At 39.6% G+C, this 22,019-nt stretch overlaps 1 protein-coding gene across 7 annotated transcripts in view; it reads left to right on the forward strand.

Moving 5' to 3' along the window:
* tmem266 (transmembrane protein 266) overlaps positions 1-22,019 on the forward strand; it is a 59,885-nt gene that overhangs the window by 22,118 nt on the left and 15,748 nt on the right. For 6 of the 7 annotated variants that reach the window (XM_088340233.1, XM_088340237.1, XM_088340235.1 and 3 more), the window contains exons 4-8: positions 14,220-14,288; positions 15,651-15,805; positions 17,724-17,797; positions 19,936-19,992; positions 20,101-20,239. In XM_088340233.1, the coding sequence (XP_088196359.1) occupies positions 14,220-14,288; positions 15,651-15,805; positions 17,724-17,797; positions 19,936-19,992; positions 20,101-20,239 (494 nt within the window). The remainder of the gene's footprint in view (positions 1-14,219; positions 14,289-15,650; positions 15,806-17,723; positions 17,798-19,935; positions 19,993-20,100; positions 20,240-22,019) is intronic. The other variant, XM_088340240.1, reaches the window with a different exon arrangement.

Below are 22,019 nucleotides of genomic sequence, written 5' to 3' on the forward strand. Positions count from 1 at the left end.
ACCCTAGCTTTTTATGTTACAACCCAAAGCAGTCAATAGAAAATTGCAGCATGATGTTATAGCTCACAGCTCAAGATTTGCTCATGAGCTCTACTTTGATTTCTTTCTCCGATGGTTCAGAGATCACACAGAAGCGGTAAATGAGCGAGATTAATCATTATAATCAGATTCCGCTCTTACTAATTTGTATGCTCAAAAGCCCTAAATGTAATCACACAATGACTGATGTTGCCACCCCAATTGTGAAAATTTGTGTAATATTCTGCCCTGTGTTGCTCGTATGTGCCATGTCCTCAATGAGGTGTGATTGGTTGTAATCCATCCTGCCGTCACGCTAGCCATGACTGGTTATTGTGACCTCATCGTCACGTTTCGTCCTGGGTTCTATCATTCTTTCAGCGAGGCGTTTGCTGGTTCTGTTTCCGCTCAGTGAGGTTTTATTCTCAAAGTCGATATCTGTCAAGAAACAGCAAGACTCGTTAGTGGCGGACTGAAGCTTTTCCATCCTCGAGGTGAGGTTTTTTTTCTTATTGCAATTATCGCCCTGCTGTCAGCTCAGTTCGGGACATGCCTTTTTTCGGGCACCCTTCACCAAGTGTCTGAGGTGCTCTTGTCAAGAAGTTTATCTCATGATCCTTTTGGTATTTATGGCATATAATAAAAATGTCTTGGTTGTAATGGGTAACTCTTATTTAATATATCTTTTTAAAGGACATTTTGTAAAATTATTAAAGCCCAAGTGTGTGACATTTGACCACTAGATCGCATTGTTGTCTAATGTGAACGAAAACCAATGCTATAAAGCACAGCAAGACGCCAGACAAACATGGCGGCGACTGCCAGGTGGGATTCCACTATGAAAAAGAAATACTAATTTCTCAAACTTTTTTTTTGTAAAAACTAACTTTGGTATGATAGTTCATGTATTTTTACCTAGTATTAAAATCTATGTTATTTGTACCACTAGGAGGCATTAACAGTACACACTGTCCCTTAAACCTGATGCTTGCTTTTCAGTTCAGTTAAATGTCCAATTAGTTTAGTGCTTCTGAATTATTTTCGGTTACGGCCCCCATCGGAAGAAGAAATCCTCTCGAATCACATAACTTTTTGGCTGAATAAAAACGCAGCGTCTTTTCAGCGTGTTTTGGTTGTACTGTTTTTAATTTACAACCCAATTTATTTGGCTTCATGCTGTATCCTGCCACATGTTTAACATAGCAAGCACACCAGTCATTGCTCGTCACCCTCCGCGGTCGCAGTTGAGGGCTACATACGCTTTGTCAAACTTCCTCGTCTTAGATTTCAGGAGGAGACTTTTCTCTTGACCCTGTCTCTCTTCGCCTGTCTGCGCATCTGTGCTAAATGTTTTCTACATAGGGTCACTTGAGGGTCTGGACCACTTTGTCTACACTTCATACTCAATGCTTATACTCTGTGCTCTATAAACTGCACAGAGACTAAATGTAAACAAAACACTTTTCCAATGAATTCGACACTGCACCTTTGTGTAGAGGAGGTGAAATTGCACTTTATTCTGTTTAATAACCGTTGAACTAATTGCTCTCCCTGCAAAAGGTTTAATTACAAATTAAAGATGATGAATAAAACATCTTATTGAGTAAGATTTTCTTGTACATGGTTTACCTCATTAAAAATGTGTTTTACTTTTTATTCTATGAAATATGTTTAGTAAAACTAGAAAAAATTACATTTTAAAATATCAAAAATATTAGCAAAACTTTTAAGATTGATTTTTGTATTTTATTTACTTTATGAATTGTTTTCAATTGTGAAAAATTGTACAGAAAAGTATATAATTATATTTTCCAATATTTATCCAGTTTCATTTTATTTTATTTCAAATAACAAATTAACTGAAAACGAGCAAAACAAAACAAAAATCACGATTTTTTTCGCTACAAAAGATAAGGAAAGAAAGAAAAAAAATATTTACATTGAGTAGAATGATCTTTCCTATCAGATCATTAAGTATTTAAGTTTTCTTTGTTTTAGGAGAAAAATTAGTTTAAAGTTTAAGTATAAATATTCTACCAAAAAAAAGCCAAATTATTTGCCAGTGGAGACTGATTTTATGTTCATGTCTAATCATTAAGTATCGAAGTTTTAATTTTTGAATTGTTTCAGAAAACATTTTTGAATATAGTAAAAAATGTTCTACACAAAATGAACAAAAGGATTTGCCAGTGAAAACATTATTTTGTTTATTTTTATCTTCACATTTAATCATTAAGTTTAAAGTATAGGAAAAATATTCTACCTAAAAGAGGTGAGATTTCCTGAATACAACAACAACAATAAAAAACATTCACATGAATGATAATAATGATAATAACAAATTTAAGTCATAAATGACAAGGTGTTTGGTTTAAACGGTTTCATGAATTTAACACACATTAAATAAACATTTACATTATACAATTCCAACAACTTTGAGCCTTTTTTAGAAAGATCCAACTGCATCAATCATTTTAGTTTCGGGGCTAACGGCATCTCCAAAGGAGAAACTTTCAAAGCATTTTGCCATCAGCATTTCAGATCGGCATGTGTGATTACTGGGTCAAAGCCAATCCTGTCTTTGCAGTCCTGCATACAGTCACATGCTAACGTGTGGAAAAAGATCGTCATCATTGTGGATGCCTTCGTGACGCATGCATTGCATCATAAGAGTGGCGCGGGCGTTTCCGTCGCACAATGCGTCTTGCAGGTATAGGAGGTGCCGGGATTTCCATGACCAAATGCGTTCTCCTGTAATTTTCATTCTAGACATGCCTTTAATGACTTATTTCGTGTGTCTGAACAGTTAAAAATAAATCGATTTGTTAAAGAGATCAATGCTCTATGTAGTTTAGCTCTCTTAGGAATATTTTTCTTATATTCCTCGATTTATTTTGGAAAGGTTTTATATTTATATATTAGCCATGTTGTAATGCATCTTTACAGTGTTCTATAATAACCTTTTTATATTGTATGTATCATTAGGTGATGGTGTCATGGTGTCTGTCGTCTGCAATAAGCTGTGGTCTGTGCAGCCATTTGAGACTCTTTGTGATTAAGGGCGTCACAAATAAACATGACTTACAGGGAGTGCAGAATTATTAGGCAAATGAGTATTTTGACCACATCATCCTCTTTATGCATGTTGTCTTACTCCAAGCTGTATAGGCTCGAAAGCCTACTACCAATTAAGCATATCAGGTGATGTGCATCTCTGTAATGAGAAGGGGTGTGGTCTAATGACATCAACACCCTATATCAGGTGTGCATAATTATTAGGCAACTTCCTTTCCTTTGGCAAAATGGGTCAGAAGAGGGACTTGACAGGCTCTGAAAAGTCAAAAATAGTGAGATATCTTGCAGAGGGATGCAGCACTCTTAAAATTGCCAAGATTCTGAAGCGTGATCATCGAACAATCAAGCGTTACATTCAAAATAGTCAACAGGGTCGCAAGAAGCGTGTAGAAAAACCAAGGCGCAAAATAGCTGCCCGTGAACTGAGAAAAGTCAAGCGTACAGCTGCCAAGATGCCACTTGCCACCAGTTTTGCCATATTTCAGAGCTGCAACATCACTGGAGTGCCCAAAAGCACAAGGTGTGCAATGCTCAGAGACATGGCCAAGGTAAGACAGGCTGAAACGACCACCACTGAACAAGACACACAAGCTGAAACGTCAAGACTGGGCCAAGAAAAATCTCAAGACGGATTTTTCCAAGGTTTTATGGACTGATGAAATGAGAGTGAGTCTTGATGGGCCAGATGGATGGGCCTGTGGCTGGATCGGTAAAGGGCAGAGAGCTCCAGTCCGCCTCAGACGCCAGCAAGGTGGAGGTGGGGTACTGGTATGGGCTGGTATCATCAAAGATGAGCTTGTGGGGCCTTTTCGGGTTGAGGATGGACTCAAGCTCAACTCCCAGTCCTACTGCCAGTTTCTGGAAGACACCTTCTTCAAGCAGTGGTACAGGAAGAAGTCCGCATCCTTCAAGAAAAACATGATTTTCATGCAGGACAACGCTCCATCACACGCATCCAAGTACTCCAAAGCGTGGCTGGCAAGAAAGGGTCTAAAAGAAGAAAAACTAATGACATGGCCTCCTTGTTCACCTGATCTGAACCCCATAGAGAACCTGTGGTCCCTCATCAAATGTGAGATTTACAAGGAGGGAAAACAGTACACCTCTCTGAACAGTGTCTGGGATGCTGTGGTTGCTGCTGCACGCAATGTTGATCGTGAACAGATCAAAGCACTGACAGAATCCATGGATGGCAGGCTTTTGAGTGTCCTCGCAAAGAAAGGTGGCTATATTGGTCACTGATTTGTTTTTGTTTTGTTTTTGAATGTCAGAAATGTATATTTGTGAATGTTGAGCTGTTATATTGGTTTCCCTGATGAAAATAAATAATTGAAATGGGTATACATTTGTTTTTTGTTAAGTTGCCTAATAATTATGCACAGTAATAGTCACCTGCACACACAGATATCCTCCTAAAATAGCTAAAACTAAAAAAGCCCCACTCCAACTTCCAAAATATTCAGCTTTGATATTAATGAGACTTTTGGGTTCATTAAGAACATGGTTGTTGTTCAATAATAAAATTAATCCTCAAAAATACAACTTGCCTAATAATTCTGCACTCCCTGTATATAATACTTTGTTTTTCCAGTTAAGACAAATTTCAACAAACGTCCCATCACAGAATCAACAAATCACACAAAAAGAATGGAGGTTGAAGCCAAAGGTTCATAGGGACCTGTCCCCTAAATAACATTAGACACTTATATTAGATAGATAGATAGATAGATACTTTATCCATCGCTGTAGGAAAATTCACACTTCCAGCAGTATCCTTGTGTTGAAAAAATAAAATAATAAAATAAAGAAATAGAATACAAAAATACCCAATATAACGTTTTGCTATAGAGTATTTAAATAGTGCTACGGAAATACACACTGTAATAAAAATAGGGTAATATGCAAATGTGGGGGTGGGGTTTAATGTGTGCTTTTACTCCCACAGGTGGAGTTAAAGAGCCTCATGGCATGAGGAAGAAATGATCTCCTCAGTCTGTCCGTGGATTATATATATATATGTAATCATGTAATCATTTCAACTTATTAGAATGTCTTACATTGTTATAACAGTTGTTAGTCAATTTAGAAATGATCGCCTGGTTTAATTTTACATTTTCTGAATTTCTTTTTTGCGTCTACTCATGCTCTTCCTCTTTCCTCACTAGCTGCAAAACAGTCCATAAAACCTGTGACAAATGAGAAAATTCACATCTAAATTTATGAAATGGCATCGGAAGTGATACACTGAACCCTCGTTTGTAGCAGGGAATGCAGTCCAACATGAACCTGTGATAGGCAAAATCCGTGAAGTGGAAGCCTTTACCAGCTCAGTAGCCTAGATGGTAAGGCGCCCGCTTTGAGACTGGGAGGTTCGGGTTCGCGCCCCGGCCGAGTCATTCCTAAGACTTAAAAAGTGGTCGGCGGCGCCCTCTCTTGGCTGCGGCTGCATCGGGTCAGGTGCAATCGACATTTCGTTCTGTGTACATTGTTACACAGAATGACAATACAAGGAAATTATTATTATTATTATTGTTTTTCTTACAATTATTACTCAAATATGTAATTGGAACCATAGAACAAGCATTTGTTTAACAAATATTGTACACCACATGTGTCAAACTCATGACCTGCCACATTGGGCCTGCAGGACATTACTGAGAGAAGCACAAGAGAAAAATGTGCTACATTGCATCAAACAATGACTTGCAGTTTTAAATATGTCCACTGGGTGTCGCCAAAGCCAGGTGTCATTCGTAAAGCACCCACTGTAGCTTTATTTGCTGACCACCTAGCATTAATCAACCAGAAAACATTGAGGAAACACATCCTGATGTTATTTTACCGTATTTTCCGCACTATATGGCGCACCATGTTATAAGGCGCACCTTCAATGAATGATATATTTTAAAACTTATGCCATACATAAGACGCACCCCATTATAAGGCGCTATAAGTGCATGCTGGTTTAAGATCAGGTAATTGTGCAATTTTGTAATTGTAATCCTGTGCAGTCCTTCGAGACATTTTTGGGATTAAGGGCTATTTACGGTAAATAAATGTGACGACTTGACTACAGTAGAGAATGTAGTTACTTTATGCAACCTCTAGATGTTGCCACGCTCAAGGGAATGTCAACAAAACATTCAAAAAGGTCAAACTTTATTAACAAACAAGCTTTCCACAACTCCATTCACTCCCAAAATAAATAAACAGCCGTTTTATTATTTTCTCTGAGGTAAAGCATTTTCGTGACACATCTTTGACATCTTTGAACAACATCGACATATCATTTTATTTTTTGTCCATTTAGTCAACACGCAAAGAAAAAAACGTCTGATACTGTTATTTTAAATGAAACGTTAGTGCAATCGCAATAAAGTGACACTCGTAATGTGCAAAAACAACGAGTGCAAAGCAATAACATAATAACTGTAAAATGTAAAACGTAAACACACAAAAGAAAAACAAAGATCACTCTACAAGCTCCTCATCGACGAATCCCTCGAGTTCTTCTTCTGCTGTGTTCGAATTGACCATATCTCAGTGAATGGGCCATCCAACACGTCCGGTGTTTTTGTGCCAGCGCTGTTGCCTTCATACGTATAGTTATCGTACTGACACTTCTGCTTGCCGCTCTTTGTTGAACAACCCACTGTTCAAGTGTCTCCTCTAACTCTGGCCATCTTGCTTTATTGCCACGGAAACTTTGTTGAGTTTTCCTTACTTGGCGGAGCTTATCTTCATCCTTTCTCCACTTCCGTACCATCGATTCATTTAAGTTTAACTCTCTCGCTGCCGCTCTATTGCCGTGTTGTGCTGCGTGACTGATCGCTTTGAGTTTAAACTCGGCGTTGTACGCGTGTCTCTTAACAGGAGCCATTTTCTTATACAAATGCACGTATGAAAGAGAATCTCGCTCTCTCTCTCTCTCTCGCTCTCTCTCTCTCTCAAACGTGACATTCTGAATAATTCTGCGTTTGTTTAAGGTAAATTGTGCTTTACATCTTCACCAGTCATAACCCTGGATTCAGACAAATACTATATTTGTTGAATATGAATTAAGCAGTTTAATGGGGTAGCCATTTTGCCACTTAGTAAACAAATACAACACGAGCCCCGGCAACTACCAATCGTTTAATATTTCCCAGTATGCACAGCGCGAAAAATGGAGTCGGCGGCTGTTTCTCGTAGTTGCGAGACCTTGCGAATTTAATATTGAGCCATATATAAGGCGCACTGTGTTATAAGGCGCATGGTCAGCTTTTGAAAAAAAACAAGACTTTTAGGTGCGCCTTATAGTGCGGAAAATACGGTACTTAAAATAAAAGTTACAGTAACACAAAAAATACAAAATTAAAAGAAGTACAGTTGCGTGTCTTTGCAAAAGTTTAACAATCTTAAACATTTTCATCAAAAATAAATATGAATAGCAGAAATATGTTTCCATTATTAAAACAACCATTAAAGTTAGAATTAGTATGCTATTTATGTCACTTACGAGTCTGATAAGGTTAAAAAAACTGGTGGAAATAAATATGTATATATATATATCTCATTAGCTACACCGCTTATCCTCAGTAGGGTCGCGGGGGTGCTGGAGCCCATCCCAGCAATCATCGGGCATATTTTAACAAATGCACAGTTGATAAGTTGGCCTGGAGAGCGATGGGCGCCACCAGGCTCTGCTTTGCCAAGACACACCACAGGGAATAATGCCCCTAGGACCCTAGTGCTTAAGGGATCCTACCAACCGACTAATAGTTGACAAACACTAAAAGAGATTAAATATTAGTGATGGAAAAAAATTAAAGGAAAAAACTCATGATAATTATTTTGTAATCAAATCTTACTTCCCTGAATTATGATTTAATCCAAAAGAGATCCCCAGCCCTCCTACTTAAGGCACACTTTTTATACCATTAATATACAAGTTCGGCCCGTTTTTGTATCACGTGCCTCCTGGCCGGAACAAGTTTCACACCAGATATGTTTATTCTGTTTTTAATATTGGACAAATGTAAAGGAGATTTCATAGGATGCCACTTCTTCATTTTGACTATTATTGCGCACTGGTACATCATTGTCGCTACCAACAGTGTTCATTTTACCTCTCTTGAATGAGTTGAGCCAAAAAAGCCAGTTATCTAAAAAGAGACGGACTTTTCCCCACACAACTCGAGATCGGTGTGCAGACGAAAACTTGAACCGCGAGACCAAAACAACATCTGCCAGATCTGCCTAACGAAAAGTTTGGAGTGCGGTAAATCTTTGTTTAAAAAAAATGTAATCGGGTAATAATGACAATTTTGTGTCAAAAAAGTTGCGTCCCGGGGTCACACGTTGATTTGAGACTATGCGTCCCCAGCAAAAATGATGCGTCTAGGACGCAGGGACGCGGGCAAACGAGAACACTGTACCAACCAATCATGTTGCTGTTCTTTGATTTCCACAACTCTTAGGGCTGATCTGTTTTATGTAACATTTAAGATGTAATACAACGCTTTAGAACAGGGAATGTAATTCTCTTATCTGAAGGCTTCCCTCCTGGGTCTCCTTGCAAGTTCAAAATAATTTGTGTCTACCAAAGTTTGCTGTACAAAATAGTTTTTAGCAAACAACTAATGTATTGTCAATGTTAATACGTGGAGAGACTGTTTAACCAATCATAATGAAGAACACAATGCACGATGTAAATCAGTGAAGTAATAAGACCAAGGGCCTGCGAGACCCAGTTAGAGCCCATGCCCGAGCCCCTCCACTCGCATCACGTGCTGTTTTGCAGCTCAGCTAGCAATGACGTCAGCTTTGTCATTGTGACCATGGTGTCACTGGCAGTGGCAGTGGGTTGGTTAACCATCATTTAGCACATTCTATAGCGTATACAGGACTTTATTAGGGTGCCAAATTTGAATATTTTATGTTTGCTTTTATGTCTGGGGCTTGGTTTGGAAAGGAGCACAACAAACATGTTTAGTCTTGCAGCTTGGCAGCACTCTTCATGGGGAGACGTAGGCGATGATGTGGGAGGTGGATGTTCTTGCGGACCACATGGGGCACAGGCAGTACTTGCGGATTCTGTGCAGCGGCAAGCGGGGTAGAATCATTAATAGAATTTGGCTGCGCCGTCTCCTGAGAGTAGGTTCAAGGTGGGATTTCACTCCACAGTCAAATCTTTATTGTCTTGTGAAGCAAGACTGCATAATCGGAAGTTTTAACTATGGTTTCTTCGGACTATAAAAAAACCTGCTGGCAACAATGAGGGATAGTGCAAATTTTATTTGAATTTTCAATTGGGACTTGTGATTTAATAATCAACATCTTTTACTAAAGAACTGGATCTGAAATATTTAAAAAAAATGTTTTCACACATATTGAAATATATTTTTCTTATTTAAGGCAATGATGGCTCTGAGAAAATAACTGTCCCTGAGCAAGTTAGTCTTTGTTTGAAGGAACTTGTAGCGTCTGTCAGAGGGCAGCAGGTCAAAGAGGTGGTGGCTGTGATGTGAGGAGTCCTTAATAATGTTGCTGGCTCTGCGGTCATAGCAGGAGCTCCAGACTTGGCAGAAAGCTGCTGATGATTTCCTGGGCTGCGTTGTAGAATCTCTCTACACAGCATAGCAGGCCGTGATCTGGAAGTACACTTCCTTAGCACTATAACTTCTAGTGATGAGCAGCAGTTGCTATTTTTCAGAATGCTTGTTGTGGAGCTCGGACTTGTGTGCACAATTCTCCCTGTGTGTCCGCAGCTTGTCCCGGGTTTTCATGCGCATCGCATCTGACTGCCCACAGCAGTGGCGGCATATGTTGTTGATCTCCAAGGGTCAGACTGAGAGGTGTGAGCCACACAGTAATGACAGATTCATATAGGTCAAACTGTTACTTTGACTGGAGAGGGGATAAAAGCAGGGATGCTGGATTGCAACACACGACCTTCATCTACCTTTCTTCATTCACTTTACACGGCGTCGTTTGGTGAATGTTGGATAGTCGTATGGGATTAGGGGGAGGAAAGGGGCTGACATGACACATCGGAGTCACAGTTATCATGGTTGCTCTGCTTCTTTTGTTTGTGGCCTTCCTGTATGAATTTGATACCACTTTACTTTATTGTCCTTTCTAGAAACATGTTTTTGTTCAGTTTCATTTTGAAATTGTCAATTAATGTCAGCTGATACCTTTAATCAATGATGTTTATACCACTATCAGGCCAATACACTGTAAAAAAGAAATTCTTACCCAATTGGAATAAATGTTTGCTTATTTCATCGTTCATATGTCTGCTTGAAATCCTTAAAATTTATTGCATTTGGGTGAAGTGCTTATCAATTCTTGAAATGTGGTAAAGGGATAATAGTGGAGACTGATATATTGGCTCTTATCATAACAGTTTATCAAGCATGTGGGCTTGTGATTGACAGAGGGCATTAAAAGCTCGCTAAAGTGGAAGTGATGAGCTCTTTTCGTAACATTTGTTTGTCAATCTAGCTCTATAACATAAGTGCCCACACTTTTCAATTTGCCAGCACTGTTGAAATTCTGATGCACTTTTGTTTTAAGTTTATTTAAGTCATGTTGGTTGAATAGACTTTTTTTATTATAAAAAATTAATAATTAGGAGGCCATTTTTGTTTTTTGTACCTTTATGCAAGTTGCTTTTACGGCAACTAAATATTGGCTTTAAATATCGGTTATCGGACGACTCTAATTACTAATAAAAGGATATCGTGTCAGCCCTGAAAACCCCATATCGTTCAAACCCTACTGAAAAGAGAGTAAGATATCTTTCATCTGAGCCTCCCCCTTTCTTATTCATCAAGCTGGGTCTCCTGCTCGGCCCCATGTGTGACACAATAGATGACATTTGAGAACGCCGGTCGGCTTTAAGGGTTTGTTAATATTCACAGACATGCAAAGTGCAAGATTGCTTTTTAGGCTGAGAGCGAGAAGCGATGGAGTGTCCTGGTGAAAACCTATTTATCAAGGACAGCTTGTCTGCTGCCATGAGCACGCATCCCGATCCATCTTCATTTGCCGGGAATCTGTGGCCCGCTTCCCTCGCAGTAACCGGTGCCATGTCGGTCCTCGGGAGAGGATGCACCATCTGATGGCGCGATAAAGCTGTGGCCTGCAGATGACATGAATGATTGAATCGCTGTCCAGCAGCTAAAAGACCACAACGTTCGATTCAAAAGCGTGCACTGTAAATGTCCTGTTATAAACTTTACAAGAGACATATATAATGGATCATGTACGACTCAATGGGGGCACCGTGGAAAGAAGCTTAGGCATATATATATATTAGGCATATATATATATTAGGTATGACTCGGCCGAGTCATACCTAAGACTTAAACATTGGTACCCGTTGCCTCCCTGCTTGGCGTTCAGCATTAGGGGTTGGAATTGGGGGGTTTGGTCACCTAATGACTCCGTACACCTCAGTTGGGTTGAGCGAGGGGGCTGGGAATCCCCTCCTCTGAATCAATCCCCCAAAAAGAGTCAGAAATTACTCTAGCCACCTCCCACTAGGCGGATATGCCTGTGGTACATATAGTAGAGCGCACCTAATTAAAAGCCGCACCTACCACATTTTAAGGGAAAAAAGTAGCAGCTTATAGTCCGGAATTTACGGTATATATACTGTGCTGCAGACATGCTAACCACTCAGCTGCCATGCCGCCCATATGTATATGAAATGAAATGAAATGATCCGCATTTATATAGCGCTTTTCAAGTCAATGACTTCCCAAAGCGCTTTACAGTGTGCTTCACATTTCCCAATAGCAGTCTTGTATTGCAGCCATGTAAGACTCTAACCTGCTTATTGGGGGTATTAGGGGTTCAGTGTCTTACCCAAGGACACTTCGACATGTAACACGGACAAGCCGGCATTCGAACTGGGATCCCTTGATCCCAAGACGAGCGCTCTACCTCCTGAGCTACTGCCGCCCCATATGTATGTGTGTGTGTATATGTACAATATATATATATATATTATATATATATATACACATACTTGTACAATTGCCTTTTTGCTATATTTATTATTGTGCTAGTGAGTACTATTCAGCCAGAGGGGCAACATTATCACCTTTTTCTAAAAAAGAAAGAAAGCTCATAACTACACTTTCTTGAAAGACATTTTGGTATTATAAGTCTTTCTTGTACATATATCTCTGATAAAATAAGATAAAATACTCCTTGAAATTTGCATATGGATCATATGGGCGGGGCCAATTGGGCGCCATGGCATCCGTGACATTTACATGATCGGAATACACAAAATAGTCAGGTTCCAATCAGATTATTACCGTCGCCAATTTTTTTTTTGCACACAATTTTGATTTGCCTTTTTTTTAAGCCTCCAATTAGTGCAATAATCCATACATTAACCGCGGTTTGCATCGGCATGAATAAATAACTAAGCGTCGGCCATGCAGAAAAGTGTCGCTCGTTTGCTGGCCGCCTGCCGGTGATGAATCACTTTGTGTGGAAATCTAATTGTCTGCGCCCCAGCGTGCGGCGCTCTTTTGCTGACCCGCGTGGCTCTGTTGTAAATGTGCAATCAAGACATTAATCAAGAGTTCCGATCGATCATTTCCAGGCCTGCCAGACCTGTGCAACTACAGTCCTGGTTTTTCATTTCATGTTTTCACGCCTCTTTTTTGGGGTTGAGAAAGCGGAGTCGTGCGCCCGCGTGTAACAGTCTATAACTTCAGTGAGTTGATAAAGTGGTCGGCACTTATTAGCTCTTAATGAAACACATAGCAAGCCAACTTCAAGGTAATTGAATTTACCGCAAGCTTCTCCCGTCTGTGATTGAAATTGGCATGTGAGTGAAAGTTACCTATTTGGACTCTGCGCTGATATCTTTCTTTCTATCTGGTCGTTCTGCCGCGCCATCGCGTCCATCTCGGTCGCTATCGATCGCCCTAGTGATCTAATCCCCTGCCGTCAGCTCACCTTCCATTCTCCTCCTCTGCCTGTTGTTGTCTTCATGAAGCAGCCGCAACCTTTCGCTCCCTCTAACTGTTAAGATTTCAGATCCTTAGGTTGAAGTTGTTTCCTCAGATGAAGTTTGAGCCTGTAATGATCTGATAACGGCATGTTGGTTGCTTTCAGACTGGGGTTTACTTACACCTTTATTACATTTATACTTTTGCTTGGGTGCTCTGAGGAGAGTAATGAGCAACAAGAGTGTGAGTATGGATGTTAAGAGGGGACTGTATGAGAGTGTGATTGTGCCGACTGATTGTATGGTGCAGAGACTTGGAGCCTGAACGCAGATTTGAGAGGGAAATTAAATGTTTTTGAGATGAAGTGTTTGAGGAGTATGTTAGGTGTGACAAGATTGGATAGAGTGAGAAATGAAATTGTGAGAGACAGAACTGGAGTAGTAGTGGAACTGAGCAAGCGTGTGGATAAGAGTACTCGGTTGGTTTGGACACATGGAGAGGATGGATGAGGAGCGAATGTTGAAGAGGATCTACAGAGCAGAAGTCAATGAAAGGAGGAAGGCCGCGATTGACGTGGATGGATGGTGTTATGAGTGCACTGCAGGAAAGAGGTCTAAATGTAGTGCAAGCTAGAGCTTTTGTTGGTGATAGGAATGAGTTGAGAGGTGTTGTAAAAGGGTAGTGGGATGTTTAGACGTGTCCTAAGGGATGGGCAGGGCACCCGTATTATGCGGCACTGGTAAAGCAGCGAAAGCTGTCGGCCCTGCTGTTGAACAGAAGAGTGTGTTGTGTCACCCTGACCTGTGTGACATGGCCGCTTTTTTGCGTCCCGTTTCATCCGGAGGGACAAAAGCATGACCAACTTGAGTGCCGAGGTGCTTAACTTGTTTGGGTTGGACATGGTCCAAACATTTTTGAGTGTGTTTTTTGCTGCTTTTTCCATATTTAAATTTTCTTTGTTTTTGTATGTGTTTGCCTTGCTGTCGGTCACCCCTCTCGAGGCATATGACCAGGGTAGATAGATAGATACTTTTGCTACCAGGCCGTGAGGACACTCTATTATTCTCTTCCTGGGAGTGAGAGTTAACAGGTTGTATCTGTTTTCTTCTTTGCTCATCCAGAGCATGTATTTATATTTATATTTTTTTGTTTCTTTTTTCTTTTTAGTCATGTTGCAACAAACATCTCTCTCTACGAGGCTCTGCTGAACTACAAGAGTGTAAAAGAGTTTCATTGGTTCGTATTTTCTGGAGGGTTTTGGATGTTGCTTTAATCAAGTCCAGTTAAAAACATGTGTGAGTGAATACCTATACCAAACGTTTTGGGGGTATCAGTCCTCGCAAGTCAATTTTTGCTGCCTTCTACTAGCTGCTTTACATGCTTTTCATAAACTTTACAACAAAAATATTTTTCTGGGATGAAAAGGTTGAAAATTGTTTTTTTCTCATTCCGTGTGCATGCGTGATTCCGCATAAGAACAGGGTAGGTTTTCAGAATAAAATCTAAGATAAGTAGTTTCCTTCATAGGTTTTATTTACAGAATATTCTGGGCGTAAAGGAGCTACAGGCTCTGGCTGTTGGAATTTTGCACATGAGAAGACTGAGGTGGTTTGCCATCATTTTTGTACAAACAAGCGTCCACAAGCCGCTCGACATCTGCCTTAGGAAATCAGCCATATTCTGATAACAAGGAAGAGAGCTGGACTTTGCTTGATGTGATCTTCTGCACTGGCATTCTTGCGATAATTACATTTCTTCAGGAGCTGAAATGGATGCTTACTGTCACTCCTTGTGTATTCCTCTTAATGTAGTATGGTGATAGACCTAATAATGGTGTTTAATGCCACTTCTAACCACAAAATAAAACACAACTGAATTAATATAATTACGACCATCTCAATCAAGAAGTAAAAATGTAGAAAACATGCAATCATGACTAAATATAGGCAGTGATATTTTATAATACTGTAGTATTACAATACCTACAAATCACAACAAATGTTCTCTTGAAATTGTATAAAATAATGAAAGAGAAGGACAAGCCTAGATGTTAGATGGTGCATGGATTCTGAGTCATCATACCAGCACCTAGACCCGGTAAATGCCATCATGTAGAACGTGCTGCGATGGTTTGGATTTTGACAGAGGAAGCTTGTAGTTGCTGTCAACTGAACTTTTTAAATGGTTTCTGTTATTACTTATTTAATGTTGATGTTGACCGTATTGTTTCTTCATGTCCTAGCAACATCCATTGCAGCCTGGTCATCCTGGAAAAGGGAATCACCTTATGTGCAACTCCTTCTGGAGGTTTCTTAATTGTCCTCTTGCTGGGGTTTTTTGAATTTTTGCTTGGCCTTAGGTAGGTTTCAGATCAGGGGTGGGTCAATGGTGGTCTGTGCTTCCCTTCGAGACTTTGCGATAAGACCTATAAAAATAAATGTGTCCTGACTTGTCGAGGTAAGATTCCTCTTATTCATATTCATAGTTCTTGATTGTAAAATGGCTTCTAGATAGCAAATCTGGTCATCGTCACTAGTACTTTACATTACCAACACCCATCATCATCGCACCTCCTCATTCTCCCTTTTTCACCCCCAGGTCCAACTGGCTAAAGCCGTGCTGCGGAGGGCGTGCGGCACTGTGGCAGGTGTGCCTATCTTCAGCTGGCTTCAACTGCGTTTTGGTGGCCTGCGTTGTCCTGGCTGTGCTGCTGCTGACTCTAGAGCTGCTGGTGGACACCAAACTGCTGCAATGTGAGTCAACAGACGCCGCTTCGAGCGTCCAGCTGTTCTTTTTAATTGACGTGCTGCATCGCTTGTCGGCACCTGGAAACGCCGTGTAGCGTGGCGCGCCTTTTGCGCAAACAGATAACTTTTTCTGCCAGCTCATCGTTATGATGATTAAAGTCGGTAATGATATCGTTTTTCATTTTTGAGGCGCTTCTGAACTGCAACAGCTGTGTTAAAGCGTACAAGAGCAGTTTATTAGTGTCCTTAAATAAAATATATTTATTTTTAATGAGAATCGTTTGATGATGTCTGGTTTAGTTTCAAGTTACATTTCACTCGGTATGTTTTATTGTCTCGACTCGTGAAGTTTTACTACTTTGCTTGTCAAACAATCAACTACCTCGGTCACATATGTCTGGTTAATTAATATGTCATTTTTATGTTTGCTTCTTGTAAGGTCATCGGTGTTAACGTGCAAAAATTTTGTCCCTTCTTACACGGTCCTTTAGCATGGTCTCTTTAATCTTGTTTATGTTTTGGAAATAAGATTCCCCCTCTTGCAATTGGATCATAAACCTCTCCCAATTGGACATGTGTAAAGAAGGTATTAAGTAATTCAATGCCAGACGTTTCTCTCAAATGGGAAAAGCTGGTGCCAGCCAATTTTTGCCATTTTGACCCGTTTTTGAAGGCCTACAGAAAATTTCGTTTTGTAGCTATATGGGCATAGGACATATCAAAAGAAAGCTTGAAATCTCATTGTTCATTAAAAAATAAGTATGTTTTTTTAACATTGTTTAGTAAACAGCAGTTGAACATTGTTAAGTTTCTTGGGAGTGCTCGTTTCCGAGAAAATTTCTGAGAAAACGGCTTTAGGTAAAATGATACACCTTGGTACGATTTTTTTGCTAACGCGATGTGCTGGCGTGCTCTGTAAATCTACAGTGAACTTTTACCTCATTTAAAGTTTCACGTTTTTATACTATGCAACTAAAATATATACTTTTCAGTGCAACAAAAATGTAGGATGAAATATAAGGATAAACTATTAACTTTTTGTTCACGTGACAAATTTAAAGGATCCCTGAAAAAAAAAACAAAGCATATACAGTATATAAAATATATATAGAGTGAAGAAAATAAGTATTTGGACACCCTGCTATTTCTCTATTTCTCCCACTTAGAAATCATGGAGGGGTCTGAAATTTTCATCGTAGGTGCATGTCAACTGTGAGTGATAAACTAAAAAGAAAAATCCAGAAATCACAATGCATTAATTTTTATCAATTTATTTGTGTGATATAGCTGCAAATAAGTATTTGAACACCTGAGAAGATGAATGTTAATATTTTGTACAGTAGCCTTTGTTTGCAATTACAGAAGTCAAACGTTTCCAGTAGTCTTTCACCAGGTTTGCACACACTGCAGGAGGGATCTTAGCCCAATCCTCCAAACAGATCTTCTCTACATTAGTCAGGTTTCTGGGCTGTCCCTGAGAGACATGGAGTTTGAGCTCCTTCCAAAGATTTTCGATTGGGTTCAGGTATGGATACTAGCTGGGCCATGCTAGAACCGTGATATGCTTCTTACGGAGCCACTCCTTGGTTTTCCTGGGTGTGTGCTTCAGGTCGTGTTGGAAGACCCAGCCACGACCCATCTTAAATGCTCTGACTGAGGGAAGAAGGTTGTTCCCCAAATTCTCACAATACACGGCCCCTGTCATCCTCTCTTTAATGCAGTGCACTTGTTCTGTCCCCAAAGCAACCCCATGCTTCACAATAGGTGCTGCTATGGATACCTGGAAGTAAACAAGTTCTGTATGGATTTAGTCAATTTAATTTATTACATCATGTTTTTATATTACATAATGCAGATTCTTTTTTTTTTTTGTAGAGCACTAAATTTAGTGTAACTGTTTGATTGAGTGTGTTTTTCTCTGCAGTCAACAATGCATCGCAGTTTGCCGGTGTCATCCATTGGATCAGCCTGGCTATCCTGTCCGTGTTCTTCACCGAGGTGAGTTCGAGAGCTGCAGTGAAAATATATTTTAGAAAAGAAATGCAAAAATGTATTCATAAATTATCATTTTGTCTATTTTACCCATGTACGTGTCATTACAATGAAATGATTGCCTTTGGTGAAACTAAAGACCTTGAAATACCAATACAAGGTAATGGTATCAGCGCGGGTACCAAGTATCTGTATCAGTTATGTGTTAAGGTATCTACTTGCAACAGCTGGCGGTACGAGTAATGGCTGCCCTCTAGAGGCTGTTTTGTATTCAGGAAGTAAATACAGTAATATAAATTATTTAAATTATATATTGGCATTAATCCTATGCAATTTTAAAGGAAAGGATATTTGAAGTTAAATATATTTTTCTATAAAATATCACCCTGGCTTATATTTTATTTTTACAATTTGGTAATTGTATTGGTATTTCTTATGAGTATTTATTAGGGCTGGGAGATAAATCGTATTAATTCAATTAACACATTTTAAAAATTCAGTATTTTTTGAATTTTGAAATCGAGGGCATGGGTTCAAGAGTTAAAGTATAAGTATTACTAAAAGATGGTGATGTTTTAAAAATGGTGCCAAGTAGTCAATTGCGATATGATGCAATTAGTTTTTATTTTGTGCTCAAGCTATGAGTTCTAAAATTGTGACCATGTTGATTTAAAATCAGTTACTCTTGTCTGAAAATTTTCCCCATGATATTTTTTATTTTATATGGTGCTATCCATAACTTTAAAATATTCTACTTGCTGATGCCATCTTCTGGCCAAAATCATTATATTGGGCTCTGTCAAGTTTGCGTGTATGTGAAATTCTTCGACGCGCTCGAATAAACTCTTCCTTTTTCATCATATTTTTGGGTTGGCATTTGGACTGTATTTGAAACAGTAATTTTCTTAATTTCACCATTTTCATCCTAAAATAAATGCAAACCGCCAGCACGCACGTGAAATCACTTGACTCGACTCCATCCCCGGCGCCTCCTTTTCTTTCCTACATCGTCATGACATCCGTGACCGGACCACCGAGGGTAAAAGTAAGATAAAAGCAGATAGGCGCAGTGGAAAAATAATAAAAATGCTCTTTGAACTCAGTTGCCCATTGTTAACACATGCTATTTAAACGTTTTAAATACACCTCAAACTGCGCACCCTACCATTAAAGAGACTGTGTAGTATTTAGCGCCTTCTAGTGTTAGAAACAAAACCAAAACATGAATTCATAAAAAAAACAATATATGTTTGAATAATAAGCAAAAATATATGAACTATAATACAAATTTGTTTTTCTTTAAATACTCGTAGGTCAAGAAATTTTAATTCATTTTACACATCATGGGTCTCACCTTGAGGGAGCTTACATAATTGTTGGACATCTTGCTGCTATGGATACCCAAAAACTTGCTGGACAAAAAAAAGTTAAATGGTGCAGTTAACTCACCTTGAGTCTCCATAGTTTTTATTATTCCTTTTGCTTTGTAGCAATACACCACACAGTGACATCTACTGTTCAAATGATACACACTGTCCTTTTAAAAACTGTTTTTGGATCAAGATTATTCTTTTAAAATCGTTTTTTTTTTAAATGTAGTTGGGCAGCCTGACTGATTATGATTTATTATGATTTATTAATGATTCCTAACAATAGCTTATTATCTGTGTCCTGAAAAAAATGATATCAAACATTACTAATTAAATCAAATACAGTATTTGATTTTCGATTCAATTTATATTTCCTATAATTGTTTCATTGGAACAATCATTGGAATTTAGCCGTATTATCCAAATCAGCATAGACTCAAAAAATTCCCTAAATTCCTAGGTGAAATAAAACAATTCAAATTTCTTTAGAGTGAAACCCAATGAAAATGTGCAGGGCCTGTTTTAAAAGCGTGGTTGTTCCTGTGGCTCTTGAGGAATCGATTACTATTTCCTTCTGAGCCAGGGATGTTTTTCTTCCTCGGGCTTGATGAGCCCACCGCTAACGTCTTAATTCATAAGCAAGGTTAGCCGCAAGGAACCAAACCGTGTGCACAACAGCCGTAAATGCCACCACCTCTGTCTCTTATCCGGAGTTACGACCCACAATGCGCTGCCCTCTTTTTTTGTGTCCCCTTCTCTCTGTTTCCCCCTCAGACCGTTTTCAGGATCGTGGTCTTGGGGATATGGGATTACATCGAGAACAAAGTGGAGGTAAGCTCCCGTGGGGGCTATTAGTCCCGCCTTAGGGCTCCTCCCTTCACCGCAGTGTCATTGCTTCAATGTCACCACTTTTTTTTTTTGTTTGTTTTGTAACCTCAGGTATTTGACGGAGCTGTCATTGTGCTCTCGCTGGCCCCTATGGTGGCTTCCACTGTAGCCAACGGCCCGAGCAGCCCCTGGGACGCCATCGGCCTCATTATCACGCTGCGCATCTGGAGGGTCAAAAGGGTCATTGACGGTAAGCTTGAATGTGGGGATGCAGCGGTTTTAGCTCAGGTGCAGTTTGAATGGAGAAATGGCGCCCTCTTGTGGAGTGTTCTTGATGGTTACGGTGGAGATGTCCAACTGTTCTCAGGCGGACCAAATCAATAAAAAGATTTCGACTTTTTCGGTATAATGCTTTATCCTTCAGCGTGTTTGAGTATCCTACCTTACATATTGTATTCATGGATGAAAAGTGCATACATGCCAACCTTTTGATTTAAAAAAGCAGTAGATTTATCCCACTCTCTATTTTTACGCGCGAAATAGGGCTGCACGATTTTGGTGAAAAACCTAATTGTTAAGGGTGTTTCAGACCTATCTCGCAATTTTTGAGTTTAAAAGAAAAGTGCATTACTCTGTTTAGTTCTGGGGAGAATTTAAACATTGTGACATGCGAACTTCCCTTAAGATGACGTTACTACCAACTGAGAGTATACGACTGTAACAAAATAACAACTATAGATCCACATATAAAAACAAAATTGCAGTTCCATAAATTGTCTTTTTGGCCATTATACAAAAGTGCAACTATATTGTAGGGCTTCTCTCTTCAATGTATGAAAGCGATTTAGAGAGCAGCTGGCTAGCTACACACTAAGTATGTAATGGTAAGATCTCTGTAATGATTAAAATACAAACGTCACGAATGAAGCGGCTTTCTATGAGCAGTAGCTCCAAATCGTCCGTTTCCTGGGTAATGGATCTAGCGTCGGTGAGTGGTGGTATACATGTTGTTAGCCTAGCTTTTAGCTTACCCATCCGACGCTGCCTGAGTCGATTCCCGGAGGCGATGAAAATCCAGGGAGCACTGGCCGGTGGTCAACTTTTCTTTATGCTCTTCTGACTTTCCTCAGAGTCCGATTTAATTGATGAATTACTCTATAATGTAACAACCTGCTAAAGCTACGTGCTGTCGCATTTGTTTTGGTGGACATTTTTGCAAGGGCTGTTTGACTGAGTGACAGCTTACACCAGCCTATCAAAGTCGCGCACACACGTCTTGCAAACTTTGTCGCGGCTTGATTGGCTAGTGCCATTAAAACCTGCATCTTATTGGCCAGTGCAGTTGAACCTCGAAATGTGACAATTTTTGTTGGTCAAACACTCCATCACTCCATTAACAAACTGGAACTATAAATCCTTGGGAAAAAAAACCCCAGTGTTTTGTGGTTACACTATTGCGCTATGTCACATCGCAAGATCGATTAGATTTCGGTTAATCGTGCAGCCGAAGCGTGAAACACAATCTGTATCCAGGTTCTAAAAACAAATAACATGTGCTTGTTTTAAACCAGAAGTGGCAAAACTGAAATCCTATGCAATTGTTGGAGCAGTTTATACCCACACAAAGACTTAATGCTCAATTCTGATTTTCTTGGTGAAATCGGATGTTTTTTATGTTCACATTTCCAACTAAATGCGACTTGTATGCGATCTCCTGTGACTTCTATGTGTCTCTTGTGTACTCATGGATGCTAATAGCATAGCGTATCGAGCAATTAGAAAGTTATTGTGCTACCGGAGGCTGAACAGAGTTGTCCCACCAAATATGAATTAAATTTGCAACACCTTTGGCGCAGGGGGGAAGCCATAAAGGCCGCAGCCTATTTAAAGATGGAAAATTATATGAAATGATCTGCATTTATATAGCGCTTTTCAGGTCAATGAAGACTTCCCAAAGCGCTTTACAATGTGCTTCACATTTACCCATTCACCCACACTCACACACCAATAGCGGCCGTGCAGCCATGCAA

Source organism: Urocampus carinirostris, chromosome 7 (genome assembly GCF_059441175.1).
Source record: "Urocampus carinirostris isolate Australia breed hairy pipefish chromosome 7, RoL_Ucar_1.0, whole genome shotgun sequence".
NCBI classification, from domain to species: domain Eukaryota; kingdom Metazoa; phylum Chordata; class Actinopteri; order Syngnathiformes; family Syngnathidae; genus Urocampus; species Urocampus carinirostris.